Source organism: Lepidothrix coronata, unplaced genomic scaffold, assembly GCF_001604755.1.
Source record: "Lepidothrix coronata isolate B3197 unplaced genomic scaffold, Lepidothrix_coronata-1.0 Scaffold290, whole genome shotgun sequence".
Classification (NCBI taxonomy): domain Eukaryota; kingdom Metazoa; phylum Chordata; class Aves; order Passeriformes; family Pipridae; genus Lepidothrix; species Lepidothrix coronata.
Window position 1 is genome coordinate 368481 of NW_016690470.1, and position 20646 is coordinate 389126.

Below are 20646 nucleotides of genomic sequence, written 5' to 3' on the forward strand. Positions count from 1 at the left end.
GCACACAAAATGGCGGCCGCGGAGCGGCGCTGGAGAGACCGGATTGGCTCGTGTGCCACTGTCCCGCCCCCCCGGGGCAGAGCAACCAATGAAGGCGGACCTTGGGGCGGTGGGGGCGGGGCGTGTATCTGGCAATACGTGGAGTGTGTGCGCGTGCGCGCGTGTGCACATGTGTGTGCACGTGTGTTCACTCGTGTGTGTGTGTGTGTGTGCTCATATATGTGTGTGTGCCCATATATGTGTTCATGTGCCCACGCGTGTGCAGGGATGTGCAGTGTGTGCACACTGCGAGCAGGGGCTGGGGGAAGGGGCCCATGCGCAGCCCCGTGGGCTGGTTTGGGTTGTTCCACCCCTGCCATGGGCAGGGACACCTTCCACTAGCCCACCTTGCTCCAAGCCCTGTCCAACCTGGCCTTGGACACTTCCAGGGACGGGGCAGCCACAGCTGCTCTGGGCAACCTGTGCCAGGGCCTCCCCACCCTCACAGCCAACAATTCCTTCCCAATATCCCATGTCACCCTGCCCTCTGGCAGTGGGAAGCCATTCCCCCTTATCCTGTCCCAAGTCCCTCTCCAGCTCTCCTGGAGCCCCTTTAGGCTCTGGAAGGGGATCTCAGTTCTCCCCAGAGCGTTCCCTTCTCCGGGTGAACCCCCCAGCTCTCCCAGCCTGGCTCCATGGCTCGGGGTCTCCAGGGCCCCTCTGTCTGCCCTCACAGGTCCCTGTGCTGGGTGGACACCCCAGGGATGGGTCTGTCATGGAGCCGCTGCCGGGAGGGATGGGGGGTGGTGTGGGGGTGTCGGTGTGTGCACACCAGGACACGGTGTGGGGGTGAGTGGAGGGTGAGCAGTTCAGGGAGGGGGCTGGGGGGTTGTGACAGGGTGGTGACACAGCGTGTGTGGGGCACTGAACGGGGTCCTGGGGGATGAAGGGGGGGCGCGGGGTGCAGCCCCCCGGCCACGCTGTCACCTACATCGGGCTGTCCCGGCGCCGTCCCTGGTTTATGGCTGTTCCCGCAGCCACACGGGTTGTGGGAAGGGCGTTTCCAGCCCCGGTCCAGAGAGCAGCGGCTGAGCTGGGCTGGGTCCCGTGGCCTTGGCATTTGCCCCAGTGCCCGAGGGGGGTGAGGACCTGGCTCTGCTTGGCCTCACCCCCACCCCACTTTCCTCTGGAGGTCGCCTGTCGCACAGCAGAGACCCCCGGGGTGAGTGGCAGACCCGCCCTGCAGCACTGCCTGGGCTTGGGGGGACAAGGAGCGGGCACTGGGCGGGCAACGCTGTGGGGTGCCATAGGATTGTGGGGTGTCCATAGAATGGCAAAACGCCACAGGACTGCAGGTTGTGCTGCTCCGACTGTCAGCACTACCTGGGAGGGGGATGCATTTGCAGCTCGTTCTTGGGGCAGCTGAGACCCTCCCTGCACACACCCTGCCCCGAGGGCTGCGTCACAGAGGTGCCTGCGGAGCTCCCGCCCACGGGGTCCCCACTCGGGGCAGTGCAGGGGGGAGACAGGGGACAGGCGGGGGACACGAGACAGCCCCGCGCCGAGGGTCTCAAACCTCCGGCACCTCCCAGTCCAGAGGAGACAATAGGACAGAGGGGCACACGGGGATAGCCGGGGGACACCGGACAACCGAGGACACCGGACAGCCCGTGGACATGGGACAGCCAGCCCTGGGGATGCTCCCATCCCCTCCCCGGCCGGGGTCCTGCTCCGTGCCGCTCCCTGGCCGGGGCACCCCCGGGGTGGGCAGAGCTCCAGCTGCGGGGAAAGAACCCCCAGTGCCCCTTCCCACTGCCCCGGCTGCCCGTGGGGGTCCCACCCAGTGCCGGGGGGATCCCGTGCACAACCCCTCGGTGCCGGGGGCAGCGGGCAGGGTGGTGGGACAAGGCCCGCAGTCCCCCGGGAGCCGAACTGGTGGTCACGCCGTGCAGCCCCGGGGTTCCCCGGACTGGGCTGCCCCGGCCGCTCCCTTCGAACCTGCCGCGGCCGCCCGGCCCCGCCCGCTGCCCTTCCGAGGAGGAGGAGAAGGAGGCGGCAGCGGCCGCGGAGCAGGAACGGAGCTGAAAGGAGCGGGACAGCCCCGACGGGGCGGGACGGGGGTCCCAGTAGTGCCCACCAGCAGGTACCGAGCGGAGCGGGCACGGGGTGCCCGGGACGGGGCTCTGCGGCCGCGCGTGGGTCCGGGACCGGAGCCGCCTCCCCTTCCCCTCCGGAGCCAGCCCGGCCACACACCCCCGCACCCAGCACCGCCCGTGGCCCAGGGTCGGCACCCCCCGCGCCGAAGGTCTCAAACCCTCGGCACTTCTCGGTCCAGGTGTCACCACCCCCAGCAGCTCCCGGTCCGGGGGTCACCAGCCCCGTCACCCACGGCCCCCGCTGCCCTCGGGGGTCGCAGCCCGCACATGCCACCGTGGGGCGAGCCAGGGGCTCGTGCGACCAGGTGAGTTCTGCTGTCGCGGTCCCAGCAGGGCCTGAGCCCCGGCGAAGGGACAGGCTGGTGACCCTGGGAGCTGCCGCGCTGCAGAGACGGACCGTCCCCACAACCTGCCGTCTCTCCCCCAGCCTTCGGGCTCATCCCTCATGCCGGGGAAGCTGAGGCGCAGCGCCCGGGGGGTGCTGGGGGAGAAGCAGTGGCAGAGCCTGGAGGAGACGGGAAGCGCCCGTCTGGGGCAGCCCAAGCTCTCCAGGTGGGTGCTGCACCTCGAGGGTGTACCTGCACCCCAGCCCCACCTCCCGCCGGGGCTGTGCCCCCGGGGTCACCCCCACCTGCTGCTCCCTTCCAGATCCAGGACTTATGACTCCCCCTGCAAGGACACAGGGCTGGTGGCCACAGGCGGGGAGGGACCCCCATCCCCCGCGGTGAGTCTCGGGGTGCCGGGGCCGAGGAGGGGGACCCCAACCCCGGCCCCAGTGCCGTGGTCCCGGCCCGATGCTCTCTGAGGGCGGGGGCCGAGGGAGAGGGCAGAGGCGGTGACAGAGCAGGGGGGCTCTGGGATGCCCCTGAGCACCCCCTGATACCGACCCCCACCCCGACCTCCCGCAGCTGAGCAAACGGGACAGCAGCTACCGCCGGGCCTTCGGGGAGCTCGCCGGGAGGGAAGCGCTGCTGGGCTGCTTCTCGTGCGCCTGGCAGAGAGAGGTGCCCTACCACGGCCGCCTCTACGTGTCCTCCCGACACGTCTGCTTCCACTCCAGCCTCCTGCTCAAGGACATCAAGGTGGGCTGGGGTCGGGGGCGGGGCTGTGGCGGGGTCGCGGGTGGCAGCTGGGGGCACGGTGACACTGGTGACACTGCCCGTGCCCCCCGGCCCAGGCCGTGGTCCCCGTCGCCTCCATCTCAGCCCTCAAAAAGACCAACACGGCGCTGCTGGTGCCCAACGCGCTCAGCATCCGCACGGCCCAGGGGGAGAAGGTGAGAGCGGGGGCGGTGCTGGGGGGGGGCGGCTCCGCCCGGGGCTGTTTGGGGTGTCCGGGTCCCCGAGGGCCCTGGGCTGTGACCGAGGGAGCAGCTCCAGTGCGAAGCCCCTTCCCCGCTCCCCGGCAGTTCCTCTTCGTGTCGCTGCGCCAGCGAGAGGCCACGTACCAGCTCCTGAGGTCTGTCTGCAAACAGCTGCAGGTACGCGGGGGCTGGGTGGGGGCAGCTCCGTCCATCCACTGCAGGGCACCTCCCTTCATCTCTCCTTGTCCAGGACAGCGGCCAGAGCCCTCGGGACTCGGTGAACAACGAGAAAACCCTTGAGAAGACTCTGGTAAGGCCGGGGAATGGCGGGCCTGCGTGCAGGGGGATGCAGCAGAGGGAGGGGTGGTCCCGGTCCCAGCCCCCTGACTGGGGTGGGCTGGGGGTAGTGGCTCCTGGGAAGGCTTCTTGGAGGAAGTGTGGAGTGGAAAAGCCCCAACCCGGGGCAGTGCAGGCCCCAGGACCCCCAGAGCTCTCTCCTCATGAGTGTCATCAGGTCCTGCCCTTGTCCCCGTGGCCGTGGGGTGGGTGCCTTGGGGACACACACCATGGCTGGGGCTTTTCCTCTTCCAGACCTCGAGCCAGTCAGACCTGGAGCAGAGCACCCCGGAGCCCAACAGCCTCCACGAGTCCCTGGGTGAGCAGCCACCCTGGTGCACCCCCTGCATGGTCCCAGCCCTGCTTGTGTCCTCACCCACGTCCCTGCCCTGCTGGCCCCTCTGGGCTCTGCTCCCCCTCCTGGGACACACACGGTCTGGGGTGACCACACAGCCCTCAGCCCCCTGACCAGCATCTCCTGCAGCAGCAGGGAGTGCAGGATTAGCTCTCTGTGGCTCTCTGTGTGCCCCTGGGACCCCCAGACCCTGGGACACTCATGAATGCCTCCTGGTCACCCACAGACGAACAAAGCCCAAGGTCAAGGGAAGCAGAGGAGGAGGATGACAAGGTGGCCCTGCTGACTCCCAGCAGCAGCAAGCGGGTGCCCTTGGCAGGGACACGCAGCCTCTGGAGTGGGTCAGGGGGCTTGGGGAGGGAGGTGCTGCTGAGACTTCAGCTCTGGCAGAGCCCACCGTGGGGTCTCAGAGGCACTGACACTGCCTTGTCCTGGCAGGGGAACCCCACACCACGCTCTGGGCCTGGGCTGCTGCACTCTGGTCCCGGATGAACCCCCAGCTGAGCCTTCTCAACATCATCATCACCATCTACCTGCTGCTGTGAGTCCCCAGAACCTGCTCAAACACCTTGGGGCTTCAGGACACCCCCAGTCCTCATCCCCCTTGGCAGCCCCAGGTTCCTCTACTCCCCCCTTGGACACCCGTCCCCAGGGCGAGCACACAAGAGCCTGGCTGTGGCACTGCTTGAGCCCTGTGCCCCCCACTGTGCCCCCCCGGGTGACACTGGCTGTCCCCCAGCATGGTGGCCTTGCTGGTGTCCTCGGGGTACATCGGGCTGCGCATCGTGGAGCTGGAGCAGCAGTTGGCATTGGCAGGGGCTCAGCCACACCCCAACCCACCACAGCAGTGAGTGACTGGGGTGGGGGCCCTTTGTGCCCAGCAGAGACCCCCCTCAGCCTGCCTCCCCCTGCCCAGGTACAAGACAACGCGAGGCCAGTGAGGACCCGCCATCACTGGTGCCCTGGACAGGGGGTGCAGGGGCTGCCCCAACCCCTTCCTCTGCTTCTCAGGGGGCTCCATCAGCAAGTGCCTTCCAGCCCCCCACGGTGCCTGGGAAGCCCAGAGGGGGTGTGGGGCTCCATCTCACTCCCCCTGTGTCTCCCACCCTGAGCAGCAGCAGGAGGGAACAAAGAGCAGCACATGGGGAGGGGTTGGGGCCACCCCTACCCAGCCCTCCCTGCCCAGCGGGGCAGAGGGGCCTGGGCCCAGGCAATGCAGGGGCAAAGAAAACAAACTATTAATAAAAATTAATAAAACCTTTATTAATATTTATTATCTGCTGGGTTAGATGCCACAGGACAAGCAGCAACGAGTCCCCCCAAGTCCCCTGCTCCCCAAAATGGGCCAGGACACAGCAGGACCAGGGGCTTTGGTTGGTGGGGGGAAGCAGCTCCAGGTGCTGATGTCCTGGGGGTCCAGGGAGCAGCAGAAGACCCTGAGCAGCCCCAGGTGCAGGTGACAACAGGGAACAGAGGGGAAGGGGGTGGCGTAGCAGGGAGCACCAGGACCCTGCAGCCGACCAGGTCCCTGGCTCTTACCCTGCCCCAGGACAGGGCCCACCTGCCAGAGGAAGGGGCTGCAGGAGATGCAGGGATCCAGGCACATGATGGGGACAATGGGGTCCCACAGGCACTGGAGGTGGGAGCAGAGCTGGGGGCACAGCAGGATCCACCCCAAGCCCTGAAGCTCAGTCCCATTCTGGGCTGGAAGGAGCCGTGGGGCTTCCCCAACCCACCAAGGTGGGGAAAGCGAGGCACTGCCAGCTCCTTGTCCATGCTGAGGGGCATAAGGCAGGGCAGGGAGGGGGGGGCTGTGCCTCTCCTTTTTCCCAGAAGCAGGAAAGCAAACAGGAGCGGGCAGCTGGGAGCAATAAACCTCAGGTGAGAGCTGTACCAAGGAACTGGTACCTGCAGAGCAGCTGTGGGACGGACCCTGGGGGGCCCAGGGACCCACTGCGCCCCTCACCACGGAGAATCAAAGTGGAGCCACAGAGCCCAATCCCAATAAATTCACAACCTCTTTAATGCCAGTTTGACTGCTTTACATGGAAAAGTTACAGCACACTCCATGTTTTTTTCCACCATATGACACCTGGGATACGACGACGCCACGAGGCCGCAGACTCTGTCACCAGCACAGGAGGATCCTGTGCCCGGGTCAGCGCTCACAGGTCACACCCCAACACACCACCTCAGCTCTGCCCTTTTCCCTGCTGAAGCCTCAGCCAGTGACAGTGTCACAGTGTCACCTGCACGCACACACCCACGCACACACCCACCCGCACACGGACATGACTGGGAGCTCCATCCTGCCTCGGCAGCTGGGAGCAGGGGAGGGAAGGTGGCTGTACTGGGCTCTGGCAGCCAGGGCAGGGTGAGCAGCCTGTTCCTGCCGTGCTACGAGGGCAACACGTGTGGCCACAGAACAGCCCTGGCCTGGGAATCGCCAGCCCTCGCTGCCAAGTGCAATGAGAGAAGCCACCACGAGCCATCCTGCTCCCAAGGCAGAGAAGAGCGGGACGTGGAAGCAAGACGTAGTTTGGGAAAAACCCTGGCCAGAGAGGACAGTGGTGGGGGACAGTGACAAGGGGATGTCCCTGCTTTGCAGCATCCTGGGGCGCAGCTGGGAGCACTGGGCAGAGGCTGCAGTGCCCACCTGGCACTGCCCCCCACCCCAGCAACTCCTGGGGCTCCTTGGGAAAGCTCCCACATCACAGGCTGAGAGGCAAATCCATCCCTGCAGGAGCCCTGGAACACTGGGGAGCCCCACCAGCATCACTCCCACCCTGTGCTCCAGCTGGGACCCAACTCTCTCCCACTCCAGCACAGGCACAAACCAGGCTGAGATCTCCTGTGTGCCCCCATCCCAAGCGAATACTCCTTCCCAGAGGAGAAAGCAGTGTGTCCTGGGGGTCTGCACAGTGGGATTTTGGCAGGAGGCAATGCACAAGAGACGGGAAAATCCACAGCACAGCCACCAGCCCCCCAGCCCCCCTGTGCACAGCCCTGCTCCCAGGTGATGACACCCATGACAGACCACCTCTTGCTGCAGGTGACCCTTTCCTTCAAACCCACTCCCCAACTTAATGATCTGACTCAATTTAACACCTCCTGGGTGCTCCCAACCCACAGTGATGTGGAACAGTGCCTGTGAAAGGAACAAGCAACACGAGAGAGACCGGGGGGGGGTGGTGGTGTGTAACTTCACACCGAGCCCCAAATCCCACAGCCAGAGCTACACTAAAGCAGTTGTGTTCAAACTGTGTTTCAGAAATTCCATGGAAAATCCATTCTGGTGGCAAGTAAGACTATGAGATGACAAGGTGGGTTGTGGGCCTGGGAGACAGAGCTGCCAGGCTGTGTGGGGGGCTCCCAGCACACCAGCTCCTCACCAGTGCCTCCAGCAGCTGCAACACGGGGGCAGCACCAAGAGCCTGATCCAGGCACTGGTGTGATGGATGGCACGTGTGGTCAAGGCTGTGGTGAAGAGGCTGTACCAGCTCACCCTAAGGATACTGGTGGTACTGGGGAAAGGCAATCGTATTCCTACTGCCTGGTTTTAGGGAAAGAAGGGAGGGGAGGAAAATCAACAAAGAAAGAGAGAGGAAAGCATTACCTACATAATCTGCAGAGAGAGGGCAAGGTCTATATACACAGCCAGGGAATTCCACATGGGAACAGGAAGCAGTGCTGGGAAAGGGCAGGAGGCAGGCAGGGCCCGGGCAGGGCAGGCACATACACACGTCAGACAGGACAGGCTGTGCAGCCTCACAGCTCCTCTTAAATTAAAAGCAACACTCACACACACAAGCGTTTGTGTCACCCCACGGGCTCCAACACCAGCCGAACTCTCGTCCCACATGACCTAAAAACCACACCCCAAAATCTGACAGCAGGGCCCTGGCTGGGACTCGGAGACAGCAAAAAGCAACAATGCAGCCCTGCTTTAGAACCCCTCTTCCAGCCAGAAGAGGCCCTGCTCGCCCCAGCAATCAGATCCTCAGGAGTTGTTTTGGCTCTCAAACATATCCCAACTGCTTCTGGCCTCAGGGAGACTCTGGAGCAAGGCACTGGGGGAAGCTCCACATGCACGGGGGGATTGAGTTTCTTTTTTTATACAGTCCTTGTTTCTCCTCTCTGGTAACTCACAGGATCAGCCCAGAACATGCAAGAGCACCTGCAGAACTTCCCGAATCTGCTCCCTCGGAGGTGAAGCTTTTCCAAGTCTCCTCCAAAGTTTAGAGCCCCAAAACGTGTTTGTTCAGAGGCAGCTGCCAAGCACGCCAGAAAAATCAAGCTGTTTCATGGGAATGATTATGTCAAGTACTACAGTACCTGTCTGGGTGAAAAAATAAAGAAAAAAACAAAGGAAAATAGGCAGTTCTCCAGTTTCTTCCTGGAATGGGGATGCCAGGCTATGAACAAAGCCCTTCGATGCCCAGCTGGAGCCGTGTCCACTTGCACCAGCGGTACCGGCCCAGTCTGGCTGGCTCCTGCCTCCAGAGATGTCACCAAGGACACAGGGACCCAGAGCAGCACGTCAAACCCCTTCCCACAGCGGCAAGGATATGCTCCTCTCTCCCAGGAGGGACACCACGGCCGTGGGGATGGCCTCAGTCCGGTCTCAGTGGTCCATGTCACAGAGTCCTCCCCGGTTCCATCCGGAGGGCTGGAGGATGCTGGGTTAACATTTCTCTTGTACCCGTTTCCCTTTATGAAAGATGAATCCACAAACCTTTGGCAGTTCCCTCCCCTCCCCACCCCATCCCCAGTACTGCCCAGCGTGGATCACAAGCACGTATTTATTGAGCTGGGTCCTCCTCCAGTCCCTCAGCTCTCCCTCCCCTCGGCTGGGCTCCGGGGGTCCATGCAGGCCGAGGGAGTGGTCTGATCCTGGAATGTCAGGCTGTAGGTTCCTGGGGTGCAGGGAGAGGGTTTATCGTATCCTGGTGAAGAGGTTAAGCACGGACACAGACTCCTGAGAAGACAAAGCAGGGGGTAAGTCCTCCACAGCTGTAACTCCACATGCTTTTGGGTTGGTTTGTTTTTAATCTGGGGAGGTATCTCTAGCTCAGGGCATGATCCCAACTCACCATCCGAAGCCCAACACCATAAATATTCCCATGGGTTACTTCCAACTGATAACAAGGAGCACAGCAGGCCAGTGTGCTGTTCCCACAGCTCTGCAGGCAGCTGTGCCCCAGAGCAGGCAGCAACTGGGGGACCCCCAGCAGCAGTGCCTGCTCCCCCAGCCCCATCCTCCAGATCCCTCTGCCAGGCACCCAGAAAAGCTCTCAGAACACTGGGCACAACCCGCCTTTGGTGATGGTGAACTGTCATTGGCACCATCCATGACCCCATTTCCATCCAAGACCCTATTTTAAGAAGTTTAGTAAGGAGCCATAGGATAAGCACAGAAAGGTTTGGGTTGGAAGAGACCTTAAAGCTCATCTCATCCCACCCCCTGCCATGGGCAGGGACACCTTCCACTAGCCCAGGCTGCTCCAAGCCCCATCCAACCTGGCCTTGGACACTTCCAGGGATGGGGCAGCCACAGCTTCTCTGGGCAACCTGTGCCAGGGCCTCACAACTCTCACAGGGAAGAGTTTTTCCCTAAAATCTAATCTAGATCTGCCCTCTGGCAGTGGGAAGCCATTCCCCTTTGTCCTGTCCCTCCATGCCTTGTCTAAAGTCCCTCTCCAGCTCTCCTGGAGCCCCTTTAGGAACTGAGATGGGCTTCAGGTCTCTCCAGAGCCTTCTCTTCTCCAGACTGAACAGCCTCAGGTCCCAGCCTGCTGTCACCCCTGAGGGCTCAGTTCACAGCCACACACCAGCAGGAAGATGGTGGGCTCAGGGTGAGCCCCCCAAAACGCTGCTGAGCAGCCCTGGACCAGCCTGGACAGGGATGTTGTGTCACACTGCCTTGGGCACACAGGGTGACCTTTTACTTCATTTGATGACAAATCCATTAAACCTCAGCAAAGCTGAACCCTCCCCTGCCCCCAGCCCTTGATCTGCAGGATGCAGTGAAGGGATCAGAGGGAAGGCAGCAGAGCAGAGCCAACATTCCCTGAGTTTCCCCTCCCGAGCAGCCGCCCCCACACCCCCCCAACGGCCTTACCTTTGTGGAGCGAGTTTTACTGAAGACGTTCCAGAAGCGCAAGGTCTCGTCCCCGGCTCCTGTGACAATGGCCTCCCCGTCAGGGGACATCGCCTGCGGCCAAGACAACAACCCTCACCATCTGCCACACTTCTGAGGCTGAAAACAACCCCCACTGGAATGCAGGAGAGAGGTTTAACTCTCCTTCCTACTTGGCTGGCAGTGGGAAGCCAAACAACTTCCTCTGCTCCCAGGTGCCTCATCCAGCCTCAGGGGCAGTTTGGGCACTTGCACTTCACTGGGGAAGCTGTGGAACACACGGGGGACTATCATGGAAAGGGTTCTTGTGTTAAGACATCGAAGCCATGTGTAACTGAGGCTATTCCTCCCAGGATTATCAACATGCCTTAAGGCAGGAAGCGTGACATGACTGGATTTGCTGGCTGTATTGGTCTCTTACACTGGAATCCACCTCCCAAAACAGCAGCAGTATTTGTCAGCTCTGCTGTGAACTGCTGAAAGCCCCAGTAACAGTAACAGAGCAGCTATGAGATCGCTGGGCATTACCTGCACCAAGTGTTTAATGACAAACAGGGGGGCTGAAAGCAGCAAATTCTTTGTGAAAGTCTGTGTGAAAGTCTTCAGGGAACAAGGAGAGATGCTTGTTCACAGGGTCACAGAATCATGGAATGGTTTGGGTTGGAAGGGACCTTAAAGATCACCTTGTTCCACCCCCTGCCATGGGCAGGGACACCTTCCACTAGCCCACCTTGCTCCAAGCCCCATCCAACCTGGCCTTGGACACTTCCAAGGACGGGGCAGCCACAGCTGCTCTGGGAAACCTGTGCCAGGGCCTCCCCACTCTCACAGCCAAGAATGTCTTCTTAATGTCTAATCTAGACCTGCCCTCTGGCAATGGGAAGCCATTCTCCCTCATCCTGTCCCTCCAGGCCCTTATCCAAGTCCCTCTCCAGCTCTCTTAGAGCCCCTTTAGGCACTGGAAGGGGCTCTAAGGTTTCCCCAGAGCCTTCTCTTCTCCAAGCTCAAAAGAGTTTTCTCAAAAGAAAGCTCAGACATTTCCTCTGAAGAGTTTGGCAGGCTTTGCCATCATTAACAAAGCCTCACATTTCCATAGCAGCAAATCAAAGCATCCCTTGCAGGCACAGAAACCAGACACAGAGCGTTTTCCGCCGCTCTTGGGCAGCGTTCACATCCCCACCCAGACTCCGGGCAGCTCACGGTGCCGCTGGCACTGCTGCTGCGGGTCCCATCTCAGCACACCTGCAGCCAGGTGAGCACCTCCTGAGAGGTGGCCATCACTCACCAGATACAGCACTCGGTAGGAGTGCCCCGTGAGCTTTGCTACTTGGGTTAACGAGGGGTATTTCCAGACCAGGATCTGGTTCTGTGAGTATCCGTGAGTGCTCACCTGGAAGGGGAGAGGGAAACAGGTATCACAGAACCATGGAGTCATGAAGGTTGGAAAAGACCTTTAAGATCAAGTCCAAACATCAACCCAGCAGCACCACCACGTTCACCACTAAACTATGTCCCCAAGGGCCACATCCACACATCATCTGAACACTCCACCGCTGCTCTAGGCAGCTGTGCCAGGGCTGGACAGCCCTTCCTCTGAAAACATGTCCCCTAATATCCAATCTAAACCTTCCCTGGTGCAACTTGGAGCTGTTTCCTCTTGTCCTGCCCCTTGTTCCCTGGCAGCAGAGCTCGACCCCCATCTGGCTCCACCCTCCTGTCAGGGAGCTGCAGAGCCAGAAGGTCCCCCCTGAGCCTCCTTTCCTCCAGGCTGAGCCCCCCCATCTCCCTCAGCTGCTCCTGGTGCTCCAGACCCTTCCCGTGCTCCGTTCCCTTCTCTGGACACACTCCAGCCCTTCAATGTCCTTCTTTTTATGCGGGCCCCAGAACTGACCCCAGGACTTGAGGAAGGGCCTCAGCAGTGCCAGGACAGGGGGAGAGTCACTGCCCTGGCCCTGCTGGACATATGGTGGCTGGTACAAGCCAGGTGCCACTGGCCTCCTTGCCCACCTGGCTCCTGTTCAGCCACACCTCCCCCAGGGGACAGCCTGGCAGCAGCACTGCCCAGGGAGGACTCACCAGCTCGTTGGCGTGTTTGGACCAGGCCAGGTTGCACACCTGGGAGCCGGTGTCGATGCACTGCAGGGGCTGCCCCGTGAGCGTGTTCCAGAAGCGGATGCAGCGGTCGGCCGTGCCCCCGCCCGAGGCCAGCAGCCCGTGCTGGTGTGGGGACCAGGCGATGGCTTTGACTGCTGCCAGATGCTCTGTGTATTGTTGCACAGGGCTCAGGCTGGAGTGATTCCAGACGAGGAGCTGCCAGAGAGGAGAGACGTGATCAAACTTGTGCAGCAGCCATGTGTCCACAACACCCGCAAGCCGTGATGGGGCCAATGAGGGCAGCTGGGCAACAATCTGATTTCCCACAGCTCTGCCCAGGCACGCTCAGCTCCACTCTGCACTTCACAGGATCCCAGAATGGTTTGGGTTGGAAGGGACCTTAAAGCCCATCCAGTTCCACCCCTGTCATGGGTAGGGACACCTCCCACTAGACCAGGTTGATCCAAGCCCCATCCAGCCTGGCCTTGGACACTTCCAGGGATGGGGCAGCCACAGCTGCTCTGGGCAACCTGTGCCAGTCCCACCCAGCCACCACATTCAGCTGAGGAGCCATTCTACCCCTGGGCCATGAGGCAGGGAACAGTCCCTAAGGGAAGTGCACAGAGCCAAAGACAGCATTCCTGACTGGAACCTCGGACTCTTCTGTTGTTTTTTGGGTGTATCATTCCAGAATGCATCTAGAAATCCACTCAGTTCATTAGGAGTTATTCTGAGCAGGAGGAACTCAGTCCAACCATGCTGTCACACAGGCAATGGGCACATTCCCTACCTAGCAACCCACTCCAAAGGGCTTGGAACGCTGCTTCTCCATGACAGATGCTTCTCCCATATGGTGCTCAGTGAGCTACAAGCCTGTGTTACAGGTAGGAAAACTCACAGAGCTCAGCCTCAGGTTCCTTCTGCACACAAACATTACTGCAACAAACGTGACCATACACTGCCTGAACGAAGTCAGGAAGGGCAGCTTAGCAGTGACTTTACTGAATTCAAGCCCCAGAGTCAAGCTAGAGATTTAATTAGCCACATACAGAAGCAAATTAAATTTGCTTTTTAAATTTTATTAGGAAGAGAAGACTGAATAGAAGCTTAGCATGATTTATGTTGGTCACACTCCAACAACCAAAACAAAAGCCCCTTTCAGAGAGGCCAAACATCCTTAAAGAATCCCAGAATCATTAGAATTGGAAAAGACCTTCAAGGTCAAGTCCAATCTTTAACCTGATCCCACCAGGCCCACTAAACCATATTGTAAAGTGCCACATCCACATATTTTTCAACACTTCCAGGGATGGTGACTCCACCACTGACCTGGGCAGCCTGTTCTGATGTTTAACCCCTCTTTCAGTGAAGAAATTTTTCCTAATATCCAACTTGAACCTCCTTGGTGCAACTTAAAGCCATTTCCCCTTGTCCTAAAAAGAAAGGGTGGTCCTGAGATTTCACGTGACTGTACCTTATTATCATTCCCTCCAGAGGCCAGGAGCTGGTGATCCGTGGACCATTTGAGCCCACAGACCTCCTGCCTGTGTCCCTGGAGCCGGCGCTCGGACTGCAGGGGCGGGGTGCGGATGTCCCGCTGCAGGATCATCCTGTCCCGGCTCCCTGAGGAGAGCTGGTCTGCATTCCATGCCAGGGCACCTGCAACGTGGGCACAGCTTCAGAGTGTGTTGTGGGAGTCATGGAATCACAGAGTCATCGGGGTTGGAAAAGACCTCTAAGATCATCAGGTCCAGCTGTCAGTGCAGCACCACCACGTTCACCACTAAACCAGGTCCCCACATGCCACAACCACACGTTGTTTGAACACTCCCAGGGATGGGGACTCCACCACTGTCCTGGGCAGCCTGTGCCAATTGCTTTACAACCCTTCCAACGAAGAAATTTCCCTAATATACAACCTGAACCTCCCCTGGCACAACTTGAGGCTGTTTCACTTTGTCCTATTCCTTGTTCCCTCGGAGCAGAGCTCGACCCCCCCCCAGCTCTCTCCTCCTGTCAGGGAGTTGGAGAGAGTGGAAGGTTTCCCCTGAGCCTCCTTTTCTCCAGGCTGAGCCTCCCCAGCTCCCTCAGCTGCTCCTGGTGCTCCAGACCCTTCCCCAGCTCTGTTCCCTTCTCTGGACACGCTCCAGCCCCTCAATGCCTTTCCTGCTGTGAGTGGCCTAGAACTGCCCCCAGGATTTGAGGGGACAGCCACTGCCCTCGTCTTGCTGGAGAAAATATCAAGCCCAACCTCTCAAGCCCTACCGTAGCAGGTAAGCAGAATGCAACCACCACAGTTGCCAAGGGATAAAAAAACCCCCAAAACAAAGGAAACCCCGTCCCAAACCTTACAGACCTCCCCTACATCCAGTCCTAGATCCGTGCACAAAGAAAGATTCACCTGCACAGGCTGACTGCAGGAATCACCAACCCCATTTCACAGTGCAGTAAAGCACAGGGATAGATCTCAGGAAGTGCCTGGATTTCCCAAATCTCATCCCAGAGTCCAGTTTCACAACAGCTCTGAGCAGAAAAAAACCCCAAACAGCCCCCCCCGAAAAAGGGAACTGGAAATCTCTGTGAGAAGCTGCCAGCAGGACTGCAACCGGAAGGCAGTGGCAGTGAAAGGATGTTGCAACCAAACCCAAAATGCCTCAGACATGGAGCAAACACCTGCTTGCAACACCCAACCCCCATCACACCCAGATCAGAACACCATTGTTATGAGACTATAATATTTTCAAGACTGCTCAAGACACAGCAGGGGATAAATATTAACTCTGGTATTCCAAGTTTTCTATTTCCAGCAGATCCTTGGCTAACAAAGTTCAATCAGGAAGGAACAGACCCTGTGAACCCTCTGCTTTCCCCCTCCTTACCGACTCTGGCCGTGTGCCCCTCCAGCATGGAGAGCTTCTTTCCTGCAGCTGCATCCCAGATCTGTACAAAGCCCTTGTGAGTGCCAACAGCCACCAAGTTCCCCTGGACAAACAGAGAGCCAGCATCAGTACAGCCAGGAAGTACAGCCAGAAAACAAGCTGGAAGCTGCGGGAAAAGACTTGAGATAAATCCCACGAGAGGGAAAGCATCCAGAGTTCTTCCATCTTACATGTTTTTTCCCTGCTGAGAGGCCCATGCAGCCTGGCTGGAATATATTTATTGTAACATTTTATTGTCAAGAGCTGGAGAAGATCTGGCTTTTTCTCCCTCCCACTCCTCTTAGCAATGCCTTGAGAACCTTGAGATACAAGAGGCTGTTCTCTAACCCCTCTCTTTTAGAAGAGAAAAAACAGTGTTGACAGAAAAACACATATGATTGGTGATGTACAGAGGGAGCTTGGGGGAATTCAGGAGAGTAAGCCAAGGAGTTAATCATGGCTATGATGACAGTGCCTAAGTGAGAAGTGTCTCAGCTGTCCCTGCTGACAGTGCCATACTGACCCGTTCTGACCAGCCCACGGATGTCACGGAATCTCCTTCCACAGAGAGGTCACACAGCCGGGTCACCTTCAGAGAGGACAGAATGGGGTAAGAAACACGTGTGTTTTTGTCACATAGCACTACTGGCTGTCTCACAAACCAGTGCCTCGTTTGGCACAGAGTATGACAAGTGCTGAACCCCTCACAGGGCACATTCCATAGCTCTGGAAGGCTGGAAAAGCCCTACAGCAACAGGTACTTCCCTCCTCAGTGATGACCATTTACCTGACTTGTACAAGCACTCCACAGGTAAACACAAGTCCCAAGGCCAACACTGAGGACATTAAGAGAGGACCAGTCCACCAGGTTCAGGTAGAAGTCATCCTGCAGCTCTGGGGCATCCAGCACTTTGAAAGGAATCTTGGAGATTTTCCGAGTTGGTTTCCGAGGTGATCTTAGCAGCTTCTGACTGTTTACAAAAACAGACAGAAAAACAACTACAGGATCCTGCACACCACAGCAGATGGGAGGCACAGGTGCAGCCACTCTTTACAGCATTTCTACAGAAATGCAGGGACAAAGAGGCTGCACAATTCTTTCCAGAAGCAAGACTGGAAGGAATCAGGTTCTGCTCTTACAAAGGACCCAGGGAGCAAAAAGATAAACTGATTACTAAGAGTTGGCCAAGACACGTTAAGCACACAGGCAGGTTGGGCACCTGCCTTAGAATTCAACTGTCCCTATTAATTATCTCTCCAGATTTCCAAATCCAATTCACCTTGCAATTCTGGGTGTCTCAGAGAAAAGCCCTACGGGAACCTTGCTGAACCCTCTGCCCCAGCCCCTCCCTTCTGTGGAGGATCAGTGTTACCTTTTGTTGCTGACAGGAGACAGGGAATAGGGTGAGACCTCGTTGCCATCGTCGGGGCTGGAGCGTTTTGTGCTGAGTGAGTACTGCACAAAGAAAACACACCTCATAAGCACCCTGAGGCCTGGGGCATCACTCCCCCGTGCACTGGTGCCAATCCAACTCTAACACCCAGTCAGATTGCCCAGATTTTTCAGTTCTTCCCTCTCTCAGGCGCTCCAAAACTGCATACCTCCCCTCACCTTCCCTGAATTCCAAAAAGCCTGATTTGATCATTCACCACTCTGTCCAAAAAGCCCCACCCAGCTTTCCTGCCAGCACACACACAGGAAGCACGCTGTTTGCTGCACGTTCAGGTGCTCTTTGCAGGCCACCAAATTCGTTATCAATAGCTTATCTCAGCTGAGCCCCAGCACCAAGTCACTGCACAAGCAGCCTGGCAGGGCCGTGTGCTCCGTTCCTGTGACCCACTGTGCAACCTGCACTGGTTGTAGTGCAAGTAAGTGACTTACAGTGAAGAGAGACTTCTTCTCTGGGGTGGATGGCTGCAGCCTCCTGTCCTCTGTCTGAGGGTCCTGCACCTTCTCGATCCCTGCTCCCAAGAGTTCATTCTTCAGCAGGGCAGAGTAGGCCAGGCCATCTGTGAACCCAAACGAGCACTGAGCAGAGAGCTCCGAGCAGCAACAGCTCTGCAGGGAGAGCCAGGATCATGTCTGCCTGACCTGGAGGAGAGAAGGCTCCAAGGAGACCTCAGAGCCCATTCCAGTGCTTAAAGGGCCTCCAAGAGAGCTGGAGGGGGAGGGATAGGACAAGGAACAATGACTTCCCACTGCCAGAGGGCAGGGTTAGATGGGAGATTGGGAAGGAATTCTTGGCTGGGAGGGTGGGGAGGCCCTGGCACAGGTTGCCCAGAGCAGCTGTGGCTGCCCCATCCCTGGAAGTGTCCAAGGCCAGGTTGGACGGGGCTTGGAGCAAGGTGGGCTAGTGGGAGGTGTCCCTGCCTGTGGCAGGGGGTGGAATAAGATGAGGTTTAAGGTTCCTTCCAACCCAACCCATTCCATGATTCTATGAGTTGTACACTCACAGAGCCTCTTAATAAGCCTGGGGCCCTTGCTTAGAAGCCAGATTAGCAGTAAGCTTTCCCTCCTTCCCCCCCATCAGGAAAGTGCTTCCCTGGCACAGTAAACCATGGGATACAAACAGCCTCTTGCCTCCCAGACACTCATCAGAAGCAGTGAGCTGGTATTCACTCATGATGTGGGCCTTTCCCAGAACAGCAGCACGAGTTTTGGCATAAGGATGAAAGTGCCAGTGCAGTCTTAATTTCCAAGCTCCCCAACACTGTGCAGTAAGAGCTCTGGGCATGGCTCAAGCAGCAGATGGGGGCTCTCACCTTTGCCATTGTCTGATGTAGCATCCTTTGCTTTTCTGTTTTGGCTTGGTGATTTTTCATTTTCCTGAAATGGAGAAAACATGCCATCACCATACAGAAACCTCAGGATTTATGGTAAAACAGCAAATCCAGAAGGCTCCTGGAGCACAGGGTTTAAGGATATGCACTCAAACGAACTCTCCTGGGGCAGCAGAAGCCCATGGTGCAGAAGATAAGCAGAGCAATCATGCCAGCCCAAACAAAAGGCACTATTTCCACAGTGCCAAGGCTAAGTTGTAGGGGAAGGGATCAAAACTTACATTTATTCTGTGGAAGTTAATGCTCCAGTTGGCCCCAGCTCTTGAGGGAATGAATCTGTCACCGTGCTTACTAGGAGAAGACATTGGGGAATTGGAAGGTGTCAGGGTTCTCCTCATCTCTGCTACCTGAATCAAAGAATAAAAGACATTGGACTTACTCTTGTCAACCAGCTGGTTGGTTTGTCAGCCCCCAGTTTTTTACATTACACACATAGTTACTGAGATTAGGTAGTAAAAAGGGATTTACTGAGCTCCATAAAAATATCTTCACTCCTTTTTGCAACCCGAACTGGGGTTGTATTTTCAAAAGCTCTCTTGAAGTCAAGTTACTTGGGTATTCCTAGAACAGCTCAGGAACTCACACCTGCTCACAACCCAACAAAAGACTGTGGTTTGCTTTGAAGAGACCTCAGGTCTTTCAAAAGCTCAAGGAAAACAGTCACAGGCGAGACAGACAACAACCTAGCAGTGAGCCTGAGCCCACCTGTACTCACACAAGGCATTGTGTTCTCATTCTGTATGTTGATTTGGCGTAGGAGACGTCTCTCGTAGTCCTGGTCCATGGTGGGAAGCTGGCTGGGGACACCAGCAGGCTCAGGAATTTGTGTTTGCGAACTCCAAGCAGTAATTAGTCACCTGCAGAAGCCAGGGGGAGAAACACACCAAAATGTTGCACCCCTCCACGCAGAAACAGCCTCTTCAGCTTCCTAAGCCTGTTCTTTGAACTGGAGCCCACTTTTCCTCCCCAGACTGCTGATCCCAAACTGACAGCAGAACCCACTTTCCTCAGCAGCCCCGTGCCCCGTTAGTGACCTTGGCTGCTGACTCAGGTGTGCAGGCACCAGCACTTTGTGTCTGCCAGGACCTCAGCAGGACCCCCACACCTGGAGCAGGCAGTGCCCCCAGGCCCTGCAGCAGCACAGCTTGCCAAGCCTTCAGGAAACAGGCATGGTTAGTTCAGGTGCCTGCAGCCTGTCCTGTCCAGGCCCTGGCACAGGTTTCCCAGAGCAGCTGTGGCTGCCCCATCCCTGCAAGTGTCCCAGGCCAGGTTGGACAGGGCTTGGAGCAACCTGGGCTAGTGGAAGGTGTCCCTGCCCACAGCAGGAACACACAGCTAGGGATGAGGCAGCCCTCAAGTGAACATTCCACATCTGATGTGCATGGCTGGCACAAAGCTCACTCGCAGCTATACAGTCTAAAAAGCACACATTTTAAGCATGTGTTTAAGGACAGGGCCGCTTCATAGCTGAGATCTGGCTGCTAAATGACACCGTGTATCAATAAAAAATAAATGAGCTGACACCTGTGTGAGGACAGGGAGTCACAGCCCTCCCTGAGGGCAGAGAGCAGCAAGCCCAGGGCCCCTCCCTCCCCCCTCATGCACACCTCGTGCTTTGTCCACAGCTGACATGGGCACAAAAACGCAGATGCCAGAAGAGACACGCCAAGTTGGTCTTTCAACCCAAGATAAACATGTCCAAAGGGAAAGGTGGAATCTAACACACAAGCAAATCCCCACAACACACAGGCACCTGGAAGCTGTGCAGGACGTAGAGGGATTTTCATTCCTGTTATTGCATAAACGTTTATGGTGCCTGGCTGGAGTCCCGGCTGCACCAAGAGAGTCGCCTCGAGATACAAACTTGCTGCAAAATCCAGGAGGCAAAAGTACACAAAGGCTGTGCTTTGAGGAGGCTGCCCAGGGAGCAGCTGCACAGTGCCACACTCAGGGACTGCCAGGCATTGCCTCCTGCTCCCTCTGGTATGACCTGCTGGGAAGAGGTTACCTCCAGGAACCAAAACCCTACCCAGGAGTTGTCATTAAAAACTGGGGGCAAGTTACCAAGCTATGGGGGGACCAGCAGCACACGCTGCCATTCAGCAAGATGTGATGAAGTGTTAGAGTAGCCTGTGAAATCAGCTTGAAAACAAGACAAAGCACACACACTGTGCACTGGAGCTGTCCCTCAGCCTGCAGAGCTGACAGCCTTTTATCTCAAAGGGTTACAGCAAATGGGGTGACATCAGCCTGGTGACCAGGCACCAGAGGGGTTCCACAGGACTCCAATCTTAGTGCCAGTTCTCTTGAATGTCTTCATAAGTGACTTGGATGCAGGACTGGAAGGTCCTCAGTGGATTTGCTGAGGACACCAAGTTGGGGGGAGCTGCTGACTCCCTCAAGGACAGAGAAGTCCCACAGAGAAATCCTGACAAATGTGAGGGCTGGGTGCTCACCAACTGCGTGATGTTTAACAAAGGCAAATGCCAGATCCTGCCCCTGGGATGGGCAGTGTTGGATGCAGG

At 57.8% G+C, this 20646-nt stretch overlaps 2 protein-coding genes across 5 annotated transcripts in view; one reads left to right on the plus strand and one right to left on the minus strand.

Annotated features, from left to right (window-relative positions):
• The window catches only part of LOC108508287 (GRAM domain-containing protein 2-like), a 5687-nt gene extending 396 nt beyond the window's left edge, over positions 1-5291 (plus strand). Inside the window, exons 1-12 of one of the 4 annotated variants that reach the window (XM_017836970.1) lie at positions 2101-2122; positions 2315-2440; positions 2563-2687; positions 2784-2859; positions 3044-3217; positions 3313-3411; positions 3544-3615; positions 3689-3748; positions 4030-4093; positions 4356-4470; positions 4568-4670; positions 4869-5291. In XM_017836970.1, coding sequence (XP_017692459.1) covers positions 2581-2687; positions 2784-2859; positions 3044-3217; positions 3313-3411; positions 3544-3615; positions 3689-3748; positions 4030-4093; positions 4356-4470; positions 4568-4670; positions 4869-5240 — 1242 coding nt within the window. In that variant the 5' untranslated portion in view covers positions 2101-2122; positions 2315-2440; positions 2563-2580 and the 3' untranslated portion in view covers positions 5241-5291. Of the gene's footprint in view, positions 1-2100; positions 2123-2314; positions 2441-2562; positions 2688-2783; positions 2860-3043; positions 3218-3312; positions 3412-3543; positions 3616-3688; positions 3749-4029; positions 4094-4355; positions 4471-4567; positions 4671-4868 lie in introns of those variants that run through there. The other 3 variants (XM_017836969.1, XM_017836971.1, XM_017836972.1) reach the window with 3 other exon arrangements.
• Positions 5292-6128: 837 nt separating this feature from the next.
• The window catches only part of FZR1 (fizzy/cell division cycle 20 related 1), a 22493-nt gene continuing 7975 nt past the window's right edge, over positions 6129-20646 (minus strand). Inside the window, exons 2-14 of the mRNA XM_017837021.1 lie at positions 18837-18978; positions 18343-18468; positions 18044-18107; positions 17163-17290; positions 16654-16736; positions 16068-16251; positions 15804-15869; positions 15242-15344; positions 13837-14021; positions 12345-12578; positions 11554-11658; positions 10251-10343; positions 6129-9107 (exon numbers count right to left, since the gene is read on the minus strand). Of these exons, the coding sequence (XP_017692510.1) occupies positions 9066-9107; positions 10251-10343; positions 11554-11658; positions 12345-12578; positions 13837-14021; positions 15242-15344; positions 15804-15869; positions 16068-16251; positions 16654-16736; positions 17163-17290; positions 18044-18107; positions 18343-18468; positions 18837-18905 (1482 nt within the window). The 5' untranslated portion in view covers positions 18906-18978 and the 3' untranslated portion in view covers positions 6129-9065. The remainder of the gene's footprint in view (positions 9108-10250; positions 10344-11553; positions 11659-12344; positions 12579-13836; positions 14022-15241; positions 15345-15803; positions 15870-16067; positions 16252-16653; positions 16737-17162; positions 17291-18043; positions 18108-18342; positions 18469-18836; positions 18979-20646) is intronic.